At 44.3% G+C, this 16494-nt stretch overlaps 1 protein-coding gene and 1 long non-coding RNA gene across 4 annotated transcripts; both read right to left on the bottom strand.

Moving 5' to 3' along the window:
• Positions 1-466: 466 nt before the first annotated feature.
• LOC306647635 (zinc finger protein 772-like) lies at positions 467-10266 on the bottom strand. 3 transcript variants are annotated; one of them, XM_079117165.1, is made up of 5 exons: positions 10055-10265; positions 5655-5693; positions 3709-3835; positions 2253-2393; positions 467-2069 (listed from the first exon to the last, which is right to left on the bottom strand). In XM_079117165.1, exons 1-5 carry the CDS (start codon positions 10085-10087, stop codon positions 991-993), a joined length of 1419 nt encoding a protein of 472 aa, XP_078973291.1. In that variant the 5' UTR covers positions 10088-10265; the 3' UTR covers positions 467-990. The 3 variants fall into 3 exon arrangements, with proteins under 3 accessions (XP_078973291.1, XP_078973290.1, XP_078973292.1); XM_079117164.1 differs by having other exon boundaries at positions 472-2393; XM_079117166.1 differs by lacking the exons at positions 467-2069; positions 2253-2393 and adding an exon at positions 2400-3584 and having other exon boundaries at positions 10055-10266.
• A 1415-nt stretch (positions 10267-11681) lies between these two features.
• On the bottom strand, positions 11682-13782 carry LOC306647585. Its single transcript, XR_013760129.1, has 2 exons — positions 13586-13782; positions 11682-12596 (listed from the first exon to the last, which is right to left on the bottom strand). It is a non-coding gene; the product is annotated as an uncharacterized lncRNA (long non-coding RNA).
• Between the last annotated feature and the right edge of the window lie 2712 nt (positions 13783-16494).

Raw genomic sequence — 16494 nt, 5'->3', positions numbered from 1 at the left:
GAGAAAAAAGAACCAATTTATACAGCTCCACAAAGGACCAGTGGTCCTTATAACTCCCTGCCCCTGCTAACTTCCAGACCCTCAAAAAGTCCTGACAATCAGATCACAAGTTAGTCACATGACAGACTACGGTCTATATCTGGAGGCCTGACAACACAGCAAATGAGGCCAAAAATGGAGTTAAAATGCTTCTCTCCCATATTATCCCCATTGGGGTACACAAAATTTGGGACACCCACACAAATGCTCATCCCTTCATGCTGGCAAAGCCCAATTCTGTTCTCAAGCCACCCTGACTGGTGAACAAAAACCTTGAGATGAAATATGGCTTAAGCAAGCATAGTGGTACATGCCTGTAACCCCATGACTGGGCTGAAGCAGGAGGATCCCTTGTTCAAAGCCAGCCTCAGCAACCTGGCAAGATCCCATCTCAAAATAAAAAGGGCTGGGGATATAGCTCAGTGGTAGAGGGCTTCTGGGTTTAATTCCCAGTACTGAAAAATTTTTTTAAGAAAGAGAAGAAGAGAGAAAGAATGTAATGTGGCTTAAACATTAAGTCTTTACTATTACACATGCATGCAGTTGTCAGACTGATGACCTGACAGCTAGAAAAATCCATAATGAAGATCACAGGTGTCTCATAATGTGGCTGAAGGGGGAAGAACTTGGCATCAGCAGAAGAAAAACTGGGTGTTGTTAGTCAAAGCTGGTTAGGTCCATATCCTAGTCATGCAGAATGACAACCAACGAAGGCTCAGGCTACTTGTGATTCCTCTAGAGAGGGGGAGAGCACAGAAGTCTGAGCACACTGACTGAGGTGACTGGTGAACACCAATTGAGATGATAGCTTCTACTATAGAAACTCAGTGTGAAAGTACGCAGAAAATACAATATACCTGCTTAAAAGCTACCTGAGTCTGGTACTCATAAGAAATCTCCACACCATGAATGTTCAGATGCATGGTGTTTACCTTCCCAGCGAAGACTCCTTTACTGAGGCTTTCCAATGTGTTGAGGCATTAAATGTGCAGACAGCACATTCCCTGCTATCTCCATCTCATTATAAGGCCTTTCTTTAGGGTGAATTTTCTGGTGTTGAATAAGGTTAGATCTTTGGCCCTTCCCACAGTCACTGCACTCACAAGGACTCTCACACCATTGACTGAAGACTATTCCACATTTACTACACTCATGATGCATTTCTTGGTTGTGAACTTTTTGATGCCAAGTAAGTTGGCTGCTTTGGCTGAAGAATTCTCCACATTCACTGCACTCATATGGTCTTTCTTCCCTGTGAACTCTCTGGTGTTGTGTTAGGCCAAAGCTTTGACTAAAACATTTCCCACATTCAATGCACTTATAAGGTCTTGATCCTGTGTGAACTCTTTGATGTTTAATGAGGGTAGAGCTTTGGCTAAAGAATTTCCCACATTCATTACACTCATATGGCCTTTCACCAGTGTGAACTCTCTGATGTTTAATGAGGCTGGGGCTTTGGTTAAAGACTTTCCCACATTCATTGCACTCATAAGGCCTTGTTCCTGTGTGAACTCTCTGGTGTTTAATCAGATTGGAATTGGAGGTAAAGAATTTTCCACATTCACTGCATTTATAAGGCCTTGACCCAGTATGGATTCTCTGATGTTCACTAAGACTGGAGCTTTGGCTAAAAAATTTCCCACATTCACTACATTCATAAGGCCTTTCTCCAGTATGAATTCGCTGGTGCCGAACAAGTGTTGGTTTGTTGCTGAAGGCTTTCCCACATTTATTGCACTTGTAAGGTCTTTCTCCAGTGTGAATTCTCTGGTGCTGAACAAGTATGTGCTTGTAGCTGAAGGCCTTCCCACATTCCTGGCATTCATAAGGCCTTTCTCCAGTGTGGACTCTCTGGTGCTGGGCAAGTCTATATTTTTGGCAGAAGGCTTTCCCACATTCACTGCACTTATAGCATTTTTGTCCATTGTGAAAGGCTTCCACGTACACAATATTCTTTTGTTGCTTCCCTCTGTTGTGAGTGACCTGGAGCTGGAGATGGTTCAAGATGTCTGAGGAGTCCTTTTTGGCCTCTGAGGAAATAAAAGACTTTGACTCATGGATACTGAAATTCCTCACACAGGAGACCCTGTTCTCATCCCTTCTGAAGAGTTCCTCTTCACTGTCCTTCTTCTGGTGTGGGTGACATTTCCCATGTGCCCCACAGGGTTTCTGCCCAGAGTTTGTCCCTAGGTACTCAGCCACATGCACATCACCTTCTGAGTCTGGGCCACATATCTCCCAGGGAAGGGGCTTCTGGGTGGACAGATCTGCCTTTGGAGTATTTATTTGTGACACTTCTAAAGAAACACCTTGTTCAAAGGATGCCTCCTCATTCCCAGCTCCATGCCAATAACCTAAAAACAGAGAAATCCTAGTGAAATACACATTAACATTGGTAAGAAGAGGCAGCGCCATCTCAAATGTGTGTTCAACATTCCAAGGAACAAAGCTGTGGGACTGTTTTCAGAATGAGGGAGCTGGGTCCAGGCTGAGTAATGGGGCTGGTATACAGTACTGGGCCTGTAAATGTCACAGAGTAGGAACACAAGGATGGGTTGTAGTGCAGGAAGAAGAGGCAAAATCCACACCTTACTCCTCTGGAAACAGTTTTCACCAGGGTAGTGGATGGCTGGTGATACATGCATGCTTTGTGGAAGAGTATGTTCAGGCCCAGGAAAATCCAACTGTAACTGAGGAGGTGGTATTCAAGACTATAAAGATATGTGCAAACCTCATGACACAGTAGAGTAGACCAATACTGGACAGCATAGCACAGGAAGAGGAGAGAGGAGAGACAGAAGTCTAGGCAGCAAAAGAGAGAGATGTGAGAGAGAATCCTGGTCAAAAGTCAAGAGTAGAAATGACAGGCAGACAAAATATCAGGAATGAGAAGAAACAGAAATGAGGTACACAGCCCCTGGCCTTGACACCAAAACAGTATCTGGCACAAAACATGTTCCTGTAATGATCTGAACACAGCTATTGATATCACATTCTTCCCCTGATGCCAATCACCAGGGCAAGGCCTGCTTTGAGGCCCTCTTGCTATGCATGGAGTCATGTCCAATTTGTCATGTACCCAGGAATCTCCTCCCAGCTCCAGTGTGACAATGGCATGGGACCCAGATGATGCAAGTCCTAAGAAGAAGACAGAACAGGCGAAAGTTCAGCACTGGTTGAGGGCAACCAGTTGCAGAACAATCTCAGGAAAGAAAATTAGTATTACATAATAAATTTCTGAGAAGCATTCTACAAAAAAAGCCAAGTGGTTCACACTAATGTGACTATGTTGGGTCTCTACAATTCCTTGTACAATCAGACCCCAGAAAATATCAATTAGAAGTGGGGAGAATCCAAAGCACAGAGGTGGAACTGGTGTAGAGTGTCATCCTAGTAGGAAGTGGCTAAGACAGATGGGATCCACCGGACTAAATCCAAGTCTCCTGATCCACAAATCTTCACTGAAAAGCCATCAGGACAGTTGATGTTCGGGATACTTGTGAAATGAAATAGTATACCCAGCCCAGCCTTGTCACCTGTAGCACCTACAAAATGGAAAAAGGAATTGAAGCCACGCCCATTGTCTATCTATGAGAAGAACAGAGCCACCTCTGGAAGAACAAAGGCAAAAACCAGCTCACAGCACTGAAGGTGGATATAGGGCCTTACCCAGTGAGGCAACAAGTGCAAAGACCTCCAGCATCACATCACGGTATAGTATTCTCTGAGCCTCATCAAGGAACTTCCATTCCTCCTGGGAAAAGTATACAACCACATCCTCAAAGGTCACAGAGCCCTGTAATGATGGAAAGAGTTGTGTCTACAAGCAGACTATCTCCCTGGAATCCCATAAACATGCACCCACCCTGGCCCACAATAAATCCCTGCTTGTATCTTTGTCAGCTCCCAACTAGAGGGCACTAGGCCCATTTTCACTTCATGTTTCATTGATCACTGGATCGAACCCTGAGCAAAATACAAGTGGGCAAACACAAGCAATCTAAGTTCTGGGCCTGGTATGCAGAGCCTCCATCCCTCTCCTGCCAAACAATAACCTGAGAGTACCCAGGATCAAACCTCACAGACAATACCACACTTGGCCTCATTCTTCTCTGTTAAGATTCTACTCCCAGAGCCTTGAGGAAATTAGTTCACACTCATCCACTGAGTACATCACTCATTAGATCCTATCTCCACTACTGCCACCAGAATCACAGAACTGGCATTTCTCTCTGGACTCTTCATCTGCTCTCTAGGCACACAACATCCAGAAAGTGCTGGGCAAATGTAATAGGATCCCACTAAGTCCCAGAACTCCAATGGCAGCCTCCAATCCTACATGGAAGGCTTCCCCATTCTTGGCTTCAACCTTAGTCATTCAAAATCACAGGCAGATTGAAATGTCCCTGCCATGCTTAACTTTTCTATTATATATCATGTCCTTTCACCAGGTACAATGCCTGTCCACAAGCACTAACTGAATACTTACACCCACTGACACCACACCTTAGGTGAGTTAATCTGTCACTGTGATGTCAAGTCCCACCAAGAAGCACCAAAAAAGCTTGGTGAGTACATGGAAGCATGAATAAGCACCAGGTCAACTTCACTACTTACCTTGACTACTGCTTTGCATCCTCATCCACCTCATATCTACTTGCCTGTGAAAATGTTGACCACCTGCTGGACCTTGCCCTTCCCATACTTCCCTGCTGATGACCACTACTCTTCCATGTGTTGCCCAAGCAAGAGTCTCAATAGCCCCATCCTCTTTTTCACTGTCCCCTAATAGCAATACCAAAATACCCTGAAAAAATACACCCCTCCTATAATGGACCTAGAGTTCCAATTTGGTCCACACCCCAAACATCATACACTGGATCAATCTATTTTGAAGCCATCCCTAGCACTCAAGACACATCCAGGAATCCACTCGTTATCCCTATCTGGGATTCAACATGGCCAAAACCTAACTCCTAATATTCTCACTGAAGACCACGCACTGGCTTTCCCATTTCAGTTGAGAACAGTTCCATTCTTACAGAAGACCTCCATGACTCATCAGCCTGTCACATTCCCCATTGTGAAATAGGGTCAGCCCCATAAAAAACAAATCCAGAAGCCAAAAATTTCTTTCACCTCCACATCTACCACTCTGGTCTGCCATAACCAGTATTGATCTGGACAATGTAAGTGGTATCCTTAATGGTTTCTTTTTGTTCCTCTCCCTGAGTCCATTCTGTACTCTACAAACAATGGAAGCCTATCAGGACCTGAATCAGATCTCTAATCCAAAAATTCCGTGGCTGCCATCAATCTCAGGACAGGCACCCAATTTTATAGGCTACCATTCCAGGTCCAATTCTGACCCCCTTGCCTTCTGTTTCTATCTACAAGTCCAAAAACACTTCTATCTCAGTCATCTCCAAGCACGGTACCTGCTGATCCCTGCACCTAAAACAACCTTTTGCTCCAATGATTGCCCAAAATGCAAGTCTTTCCATACAACCGCTAACCTTAAGCCTCAGAATCCTAGGCTTAAGGTTTCTCTAGGATTTCCAGATACCAGGGGCAAATAGAATGACAACACAGAGTTCCAAGATATTGTCACTCACCAGTACAGGGACCATACATGCCTCTGCAGCAAGAAGAACCTGTGGGAAGACCAAGGCCATGTTACTTTATTACATATGGGGGCAGAGACAATGCAGGAGATAACACATAATATTAATATTTTAGGTGACGACAAATGCTGAAGGGGAAGATAAAGTATGTACAAGAGGGGAGATGACATGGATTTATGCCACATGTCATGTGGGTATCCTGAGGAAAGGCATTTGGTGGTGGCAAAAACAAGTGCAAAGTCCTACTCTTGGGGTTGTGTTTGAGAAGTACCCACAACACCCTTGTGGCTGGAGCCCAATAAGCCAGAAGAGAAGAGCAAGGGAGGCTGTTGGAAAAGGAAGAGTTGTGGCATATCATTCCACACTTAAAACAACAGTTTTAAGTCTACATCTATCAAAGTTAAGTATTCTTAAATGTCCAGGTCTATTTCTGACACCTTATCGTATTCCGTCTCTTCCTGTGTCAATAATATATTCTCCTCCTCCTTTAACTTACAGTCAATAGCATTTATAGGTAGGCAGTTATGTGACTCAGTGTACTTCCACTTCATACTTTACTTTGGTTTTATCAAACATTGTTTTATATAAAAATTAGCGTAATTAATGAACATTCCACTTAGTTCATAGATCAAATCATAAATTTGGCTAAGTAAATTCTGATAAATTTGAAATAATATAGAATTAAATGAGAGAATTCAAAAATATACTTTTAATACCTATTCATATATGTTTTTGGTACTGGGGAATCTAACCCTGTGAGCACTTCACCACTGGGCTACATCCCCAGCCCTTTAACTTATTTTGAGATAGTCTCATTAAGTTGGTCTTGACCTTGCGATCCTTGATTCACTGAGATTACAGGCATGTGCCACTGTGCCCAGCTCTATTCATATTTTTGATATTCATATTTTTCCAAAAATATTTGGACAGATTTTAAAGTGCATTCTGTTTTTGTGAATGAAACTTTACACCTTTAATTCTGTAGATGGTCTTCCTACTGTGGTAGCTCGAATCATTTACCAAATGCATTTACACCAATTCTTTTCCCATATTTTTTACTGGTGCATTATAATTATATGTAATGGTGAGATTTACTGTTACTCATATATACACACAATTTAACAATGTGATTTGGCCAATGTTATGGTCTGGATATGAGGTGCCATCCAAAGCTGTTAGTGTAGGAGGTGAAATGATTAGATTATGAGAACTGGACCCTAATAAGTCCATTCTATTTTCAGAGGACTGGGTGATAATTGTAGGCAAGTGGGGTATGGCTGGAAGGATAGGTCAATGGGTGCATGCCCTGGAAATGTTCATCTTCTGTGAATCCCCTTCTACTCTGCTTCCTGGCTACCACAGGCAGAGCAGCTCCCCTCTGCCATTCTTTTCCACCATTCTGTTTTGCCTCACCTTGGGACCAGAGCAATGTGAGAGTCAGCCCATCATGGACCAAACCTCTGAAACTGTGAGCCAAAATAAATTTCCTCCTCTAAGTTGTCCTTGTCATGTATTTGATCACGAAAAAAAACAAAAGAAACTGACTCAGAGTCAACATTTGCCAGTATTTCCTTTCCTCCCTTATCCCTGACCCCATCCCTTTCCTCTACTCTACTGGTTTCCCTTTCGTCATCATGGGATCATGCCATCCACCCTTCTTTTCATTTATTCTCTCCAGCTTTCACATGAGAAAGAAAACCTACAACCCTTGACTTTCTGAGTTAGGTCAGCTTCACTTAACAGAATGCTCTCAAGTTCCATCTATTTATCTGCAAATGACATTAACTTCATTCTTCTTTATGGCTGAATAAAATTCCATTGTACGTATGTATGAATATGTACATACACACTCACGCACACATGCACACACACATCGTTCAATGATAGACATGTAAGCTTCCATAATTTGGCTATTGTGAATTGTGTTGCTGTACACATGAGTATGCACATACCACTATAGCATGATGACTTTTAATTCTTTGCGATAATGCTAAGAGTTATATAGCTGGGTTATAAGGTGATTCCATTCCTTAACTTTTGAGAAACCTCCATACTGATTTCTACAGTGGTTGTACTAACTTAAAATCCTACCAGAAATATACAAATATTTCTTTCCCCCCATCCTCTTCATTATTTATTATTGTCAAACCTAATTTTTATTAAAGGAGTTGTCGTCAGAGCGAAAGGAAATGTATGTAGCCTCTAACAGTTCAGGGTTTAAACTTAAAGGAAGCTAGGACATGATCTCAGTTTGATCCTTGGTATACAAAAAAATAAAAAATTTTAAAAAATAAAAACATAACCCTGCTATGAGAAAGCAGAAATCTTCTCAGTTCTAAGCATTCTATTGGGGTTTGAAACTTTATTACTTTATGTCCTTACAACGATTTAATTTCTGCACTTTAAAAGCAAGTATGTTAGCAAAATATCTTGATTTGTCATGACACAGATGATTTAAGAGTAAAATGTCAGAAGGATAACACTTAAAAAAATGGAAACTCTATTGAGTATGCATATACTAAAACTGTAAATTTATGTAATATATAAATGTGTTGAAAAATAATTTTGAAGAATGAGCACCCCCCAAATAGTCCCATTCAAGGAGCCAAAAAGATGAGATTAGTAACATGTTACAAAACAAGAATCAAAAAGTGGAATTGTTAAACTACAATAATTTCTATAAAGAACACCCATTAAATCATATGGGAAGACTATAAAGAAACCTACATCTGTCCCCATAAAACCCATACAATAAACACACCTCAATGTGGGACACAGCTCAGTGGTAGAGTGTTTGAGTAGAATGTGCAAAACTCTATGTTTGATTTCCAGCACTGCCCCCACAAAAACCAAACAGAGCTAATTAATATATAAAGAAGATAGAGATTAAAAAATAAATCTGGACAACATACATCTAATGAGAATAAAGGCCAAAATAACATCTTTAAACATGAAAAAAAAAAAAAACTAAACGTGTTATTGAAAACAAATAACATGAAGGACAAAGAAACGGAGGCTGCAAGCCCTACTGTCTGTAAAGATACCTCTCAAGACTTCTCTACACAAGAATGAATGCAAGATTATAGACAACACAAAGTGCTGAAAGTTTCAGAATAAAGTAAAACCCTTGGTGCATACCATAAAAACAGTTCTACAAAAAGGATACTAAGATGCATGTCTTGGAGGACATATTCAAAGAAAGAGGTATCAAGTCAAAAAGGAAAGTAGGTGCAAAATACATGGTTTATTATCATGTAAAAAATAAAACACTGACCATGCACTGACGGTTAGTTATTAGTCTGTTATGCCTGAAAATGCTGCAATACAAAACTATGAAATTCTGCTAAATAGTTCTAAGGAGCAGCTAGTAATAGAAAATTCCAAGTGCTTTAGAACTCAAGAAACCATTTCTAAAAAGTCACAATGTGACAGGCAAGGAACAGACAAAACTAATTTTAACACACAAAATCAGTGATTTCTGAAAAGAGACAATAATACTACAAAGCTACTTTAGGAAAAAAAAAAGTGTGATGTTGACACTGTGACATAAAACTTAGGTCAAGCAACAAACGGGACAGAACCCAGAGCTCACAAAGCAGCACACGCCGACCCCGGTGCACGGCCACTGCGTTGCTGAAGAACTTTAAAAGGCAGTGTTTAAGCCACTGTCCGTGGCAATGGACTATCCAAAACAAAGTCGTACCTGTCCTACACGGCACACAAACAGTGGCTCCGGCCAGACAAAACTAACTGGGAGATGCAAATTCTCTCTAAAAGTCAACAACGGAGAAGGCGTTTCTAATACGCGCAGCGGTTTCTCAGGCCCAGCTAGGCTCAAGTGCGGGCTGCTGCCATCGCGCCGCCCGCGACCCCGGCGGCAGCCACGCCGGCAAGGCGGCGCCTTCACCCGGCACGACCCCCGAGGCGGTGCGAGGGAACGTGCGCTCGGGGTGCGGGCCGACCCTGTCTCGATGGCACGCAGCAGAACGCAGCCTCTTCTAAAAGCCGCGTCAGACCGCAAAACCTGCTAGGGCTGACGCTGCCCAAGGTCCGTGAGGCCGAGGGACGACGGGGACCACAAGCTGCCCGGGGGGCGGCACGGGACACCCGGGGCCTTCCGGGGACCTGCTGCGCGGCCTCGCACCTTCCTTGGACCCGACGCAGAGCCGGCCTGGCCACCCGGGCGCGGCCGCAGGGCAGCGCTCGCAACGTGGACACCGGAGCACGGCCAGGCCGTCGGCCGCACGTGAAGGGCTTTCCCGCCGCGACGAAACGGCCGAGAGGAAGGAGACGCGCGGACGCGAGGCCAGAAGGCAAAGCCGCAGCGCAGGGTGCGCACCACGCGCTTTCCCGGAAAACGAGACCCGGCCGCCGCCCGAGGACCGCCTTACCCGGGCCGGGTCCCGCGGCGCGGCCGCCGCCATCGGACTCTGCGGCCCTACCGGCCACGGCGGCGCCGTCCAGCCTGCCGGCGGAAGGACCGCCTTCCGGCCGCTTCCTCGAGCCGAGCCAGCGGCGGGAGGGCCCGAGTTCAGGTCTCGGACTCGCGCGAGCGTGCGAAACCGCTCGAGGGGACGCCGGAAGTGTCGCCCAGCGCGCTCCTCCCACCGGAAGTGCCTCCCAGCGCGCTCCTCCCGCCGGAAGTGCCTTCCAGCGCGCTCTTCCCGCCGGAAGCGCGCCTCTCCTGGGTGCCCATTGGCCCGGCGCCACGACCGCCGCCGCGCAGTGGCGTCTGGGTAGGAGGCTCTCGCGGCGCCGCGGGCTCTGGCCGGTCCCGCGCCCGACCCCAGCCTCCGTACCCGGCGCCCGGCAGGAGCCAGGGGAGCGCGCCGGGTTTCCTGTCGGTTAGAAGCCGGAGAGTAAACCCGAAGGGCCCTGGCGGGAAAGGAGGAGGGGTTTGTGGTGGCAGAAAGCAGCCCCGCCAGGCATCGTGTCCCGAGGGAGCCGCGGGCCCCCCGGAGAGCCTCCCGCCGTCTGCACGGAGCCGGTTGCCTAGGGTCTAGGCCTGTCTGAGAGGCCGCCGCAGGTGCCGCCCGTCGCTCTCCGCGGGGCCGCTGCGCGAGCAGAGCGCCTGGGGAAGGGCCCTGGGGCGGCGCCGGCTGCGCAGCGCGACCCGGCCGCGCCCACGGCCGAGGCCCTGCCTCAAAATAACGCGTGAGCGGAGCTGGAAGCGCGCCTGGCTGGCTCCCCGACACGAGAAGGGAAATGCAGGCGGGCCGCAGGAAGCAGGCCGGGTGACCGGGGCAGCACTCAGCCGACGCGGTTGAGCGCGCCTGCCCCGCCTCCACGCCCACCGGTAGGCAGGCCCTGGACTCGCGGGCTGGGCCTCGCCCGGGCGGAGGTCTGCGAGGGAGGCCCTTATTGTAAAGCCCCTGGCTGGCCGACTCCGGTGGCCCGCCGAGGCTGGTTTAGGGTGGTTGGTTGGTTTTGCTGGTTATTGGGAGACGGGGTCTCCCGGAAGTTGCTCAGAGCCGCGCTGCCGCTGAGGCTGGCTTGAACTCGTGATCCTCTTGCCCCAGATCCAGAGCGACCACGCCTGACAGCCTGTTCACTTGAAGTCAGTTACAAGAAGTATTTTCAGGTTAAGTCCAGGTTTGCTTGTGTAACAGCAGAGGCAATCTCATTAAAGAGATGTCCTCGAATTAATGGCCGCCTTCATCATTGAGGGAGACCGCAATTACAGTGACAGTGCATGGAGAGTTGAGATAGTGTAGGAAAATATTAGTGACATCAATGATTGTCTGGTTATCTGAATTTAGCAGCCAAAGTAACTGGGAAACCGTATCCTAGACATGTGAGAAAGATTTGTCTCAGTGTAGTTGGAAGGATCCTAAGCTCTAAAAAGTGAGGGTATGAAGTTGAGCATGTCACATAAGAAACGTCTTCTGTGAAGCTACTGCTCTCTGAATTGTGATTTATCTCATGTTGTTTTATGATTCATAAGTACACGGAGTGATACCAGCTTGAAGGGATGTAAACAAAGCATTCAGACAGCTTTTCAGGAATAGTAAAAATTGCTAGAAAATCTGAAGTGTCATATTTATTCACTCCTGATCAAAGACCCATAAAGTCTCTACTGTAGTCCAGGGACTAGTGGGAGTGAACTGAGCACATGAAGATTCGAAGGATGAACACCCCACTCATGAAGCGCCAATTCTAATCAGGACTGATGGAGAGTAACTATCAATGACAACATAGACAATTGTGTACTGTTTTTATGTGACAGATAATTATAAGAAAAAGTTAAGTGTGCTAAGGAGAGGCATTATATTTCATGATTAAAATTTTCCCCATAGGTTAAAAAAAAATCTCAACTAGTAGGAGGACATTTGAGTAAATACTAAAGGAGATGAAGTGGGGTTTATTGGATATCTACAAGAATTAGTTCCAGGGCAGAAGAGTCAGAACAGAGACTAATGTCAGATCATGTTTGATCCCTTCCAGAAAGAATAAGGTCCTGGAACAAAGATAACCAGGTGAGTGAGCACAAGAAGAGTAGGATACACTGACCGATGTTCTGGAAGAGAGACACATGCCGCAGGCAGGCTGTTATTTTTTTCTAAGTAAAATAGGAGAAGCACATTGGCATTTTCTCGTACCCAAAGTACATACTAACAACATATTTGCACACAACATTTCAAATGTAACTCCCCCTGTTTTCATTCAATTACATTAATGTTTTTATATGAAAGCTAAAATTCAATACCAGATATTACCCATTGTACCTAGAGTCTACTTTCTTGAAAATATAGACTTATCAAATAACCTTATAAGAACTATACAAATTCCAGACACTTCACAGATTTGCATGTCATCCTTTCACAGGGGCCATGCAAATCTTCTCTGATCATTCCAATTTTAGGATATGTTCTGCCAGAGTGAGCATCGGGCAAGCCATTTGAAGATTTCACTCTACATGAATTGGGGGAACTACTTAAAAAAAAAAAACAAAAAACAGACGCAGGACTGTTTACTAATGAATTATGACTATTGTGTTAAGAATTGAGAAATGTGAGACTAAGTAGAATGGTACTAATAACATCGGTTGGCTTGGGAAACTGAAGCTGGTGGCAATTGCAAGCTTGAGGCAACTTTAGCAACTTAGCCAAGGCCCTAAGCAAATGGCAAGACTGTCTCAAAATTTTTTAAAAATAAAGTACTGGGATATTACTGAGTGGTAAGCATCCATGGGTTCAATCACCAATACCTACTTGAAAGCAGATAAGCAAATTGGACAGAATTACCTCTTCCAGAGAAAGTGAGGGGACTAATACTGATGAAAAAAAGGTGAGTGAGAGTGGACAGGTGTTAGAGGACAGGTAATTTGGGAATTTTTCAGTTCACAATTAATACATTGGGAGAAATGGCAAGGATTTGAGCAGAAGAGGGATTGTACTAGACTGTATTGCTCTTTATCCATGCCTGCGTTTCTGGCTTATAGAGCAATTAACGTTAGAGGAAAGAAGTCAACTCAGAAGACATGATCCAGTGAGAGGGTGGGTCTGGCCAGGTGGCAGCTGTAGTGGTGACCAAGTGTTCACACTCTTGATACATCTGCATGAATATGCAAACTGAATTTCCCGTTTAGATCCAAATATCAGTTTTGAGAGAGAAAAAAGCAAACTTGCTGAAGGACAGCTCACACTTGAAAATATCGTGTGTTCAGTACAAAGAGCCCTTGTTTTAATGTGCACCAAGTGTGATCATTCTAGTGATTTCCACCCTTTCCCTGTGTTGTGTATTAAAAATGTTTCAGGTATATAGTTATCCCTTGGTATCATGGGGGATTGTTCCAGTTTCCACCCCCTAGATATCAAAATCTGAGTATGCTAAAGTCTCATACATGAAATGTTATAGTATTTGTATATAACTTATGCCACATCCTTCAGTATACCTAAATAATCTCTAGATTACTTACATACTAAATATTGTTAGGGTAGCTGGCACAAATTGTCCAAGAGAGACACATCTCTTGAGTTCAAGTACAGGTTTATGGACAGTCTGCCAGACTGTCCCTCGCAAGGAGCAGCAGCCTGCTGGAAAAAACACCATAACTACATAGTCATGTACAGTGGAGTGGTAAAAAATAACTTGTCTGGCACTGTGACTGTTATTTGATGTCTTTTGCTGTGGTTTTGGTAGTAGGGACTCGGGGTGGGCATACCAGGGAAGATCATGCCAGGGTGGGCAAGTGCTGATTTTCAAACTTGAAGTACTTTGGCCTAAGGACCTAACAAATATGTGAATTCTTGTAGTGTTAATGTGGCATCGTTCAAGGAAGAATGACAAGGAAAAAAGCTGTACATGTCAGTATTCGTTTACATTCTCTGTAATATCTTCACTTAGGATTGACTGAAAATCTGCAGATGCAGATTCAAATTAGATGCTTTCATTATTACAAAAGAATAGCCAAAGGGCCAGCCCCAGTAAATTTCCCATATTGCAAGATATATAGATTTGTGTAGCTATCAGTCACATAATCACTACCTGGTTTTTTTTTTTTTTTTTCCTAAATAAATCTATTTGTTGCACTAGAACCCATTAACAGAAAAAAGCCATGGAAAATCACATGTCACGTAGGGATTTATCAAGAGGAAATATTTAGAGCATAAATTTCGAGTATTGATAATACCATTGAAAAGAATCTAACTTGCTAGAAGGGCAGTGGGACCACAGAAAATGAATTGCTCCATTTTGTGTCTTTAATTCCTTAAAATTTAGTTTAGACTTACTAAGGAATAGCTTCATGCAAGATCACACACTGTTAAAAACCTAAGATAGGATGTGGGTTGAAAATGACCCAATAGCTACAATCTATTGAGTCTGCAACTACTCTGTGCAAAAGGTTCTCCATGTCCTTAAGGAGTGCCCTGAGAGGTTGCTGGATTTACTTGTTGGAGACTCATTCACCACTTCACAGCTCAGCTGGTATCCCACCAGCTCTTTACCCCACCCAGGTCTCCTTTTTTATAGACTGAGGACAGGGCCCCTCCCACATCAGGTCTCCTCCTTTCTAGAGGGAGGGATCATTAGACCCTGACCTCCTCAGCTCTGCTGTCCAGTCTCAGCTCTCCCTTTTTTTCACCACAGGGCCTATGTGAAATAACAACTTTTGAATCCCTCCCTCCTACATCTGATATCTATGGCATGCCCTGGTGTGTTCCCCATTCCCCACCTTTTCAAAGCTCCAACCCAGTCCACTTCTGCTCCAGACCTTAATGACCACCTATCTATGCTCTAATATCTATACCTTGAAATGCCAGAGAAGCACCATGCCCAAAACTCAGTCCAACAAATCATGCTCCCTTCGTTGTCCTACTAATCTCCAATTCTCTCAGATGTTAAGGCAAAAAATATGGGCTGGACCTTCACTTCCCACTCTTCTCAGAGTAGTTGATGTATCAGGGAATCCTTTAGGCTCTGGTTTTTATGATCAATCTGAAATCTTCCGATGTCCCCTTTCTTTCCACTTCCCCAGTTCACCTCCACCAGAATTCCCATGGGAGTTTTTGCAGTGGCCTTCTCAGCAGTCTCCCTGCCTCTCTTCTGGACACAGGCTCAGATCTGCATTGAACTTAGCAGGCACCCCTCCACCCAGACTTTAGCTTTGCATAGTGGGTTTTGGGCCACGGGAGTACCTGGGAAACCATACCTTCTTCATGTCACCTCATGAGAGGGACCTTCACCAACTGAGCCAGGGAAGAGCCAGGTGGGGCTCTTGTATGGCAAAAAGACTCCTGGACATTCATTACACAATGTGAACAATTACTGAGCTGTACACTTTAACATTGTAATGATGATACATTTTGTTATTGGCATTTTAGAAAAAAAAAAACTAGTTCTCAATGGTAAATCAGAGCATTATTTGTCTGAAGTCTTTCCACATTTACTTTTAAGTTATCTGGTGTGAACTTTTTGGTGCTGAATGAGGTGAGAGTTTTGGTCAAAGACCTTCCTCCCATGTGAATTCTCCTATGTTTAATGAGGCTCGAGTTGTATCTAAAGACTTTCCCACATTCATTGCACTCATAAGGTTTTCTCCAGGGTGAACTCTCTGAAATTAATGGGTGTGGAACTGTTCATAAAGATTTTGCCACATGCACTCATATTTTTCTTTAGTGTGAACTTTTGGGTGCTGAACGAGGTGGGAATTTTGGCTAAAACCTTTCCCACATTTGTTGCAGTCATAAGGCTTTCTCACATGTGATTTCTCCAGTGTCCTAATTGATTTGAGGTTGTGGTAAAGAATTCCCACATTCACTACACTCATAAGGCCGTTTCCCCACTGTGAACTCTCTGATGTGTATCAAGTATGGAGTGCTAGCTAAAGAATTTCCCACACTGCTGCATTGTAAGGTTTTTCACCAGTGTGAACTCTCTGATGAATAAGAAGTGTGGAGCTGTCTAAAAAGAATTTCCCGCATTGTTGCACTATAAGGCCTTTCTCCAGTATGAACTTTCTGATGTTAATCAGGGTGGTGCAGTATCTAAACAATTTTTCACACGGCTGCATCATAAAGTCTTTCTCCACTGTGTATTCCTGATGAATAGTAAATATGGAGCTGTAACATAAAGATTTTACACATTCACAACAACAGTAAGGCTGTTCTCAGTGTAACTTTCTGATGTCTAATAAGTTTAGGCATTGTAACACAAAGAATTCCCCGCGTTGGCTGCACTTGTAAGGCCTTTCTCCAGTATGGATTTTTCTGGTGACTAATAAGGTAGGACTGTGTAATGAAAGCTTTCCCACACTGAGTACATTCAAAAGACCTTGGCCTGGAAATTCTCTGGTGCTCCATGAGATCAGAGCTTTTCATAAAGAATCTTT

This window comes from Sciurus vulgaris (genome assembly GCF_902686455.1).
Source record: "Sciurus vulgaris genome assembly, chromosome: 17".
NCBI lineage: Eukaryota > Metazoa > Chordata > Mammalia > Rodentia > Sciuridae > Sciurus > Sciurus vulgaris.
This window is presented reverse-complemented; position numbering and strand designations above follow the sequence as displayed.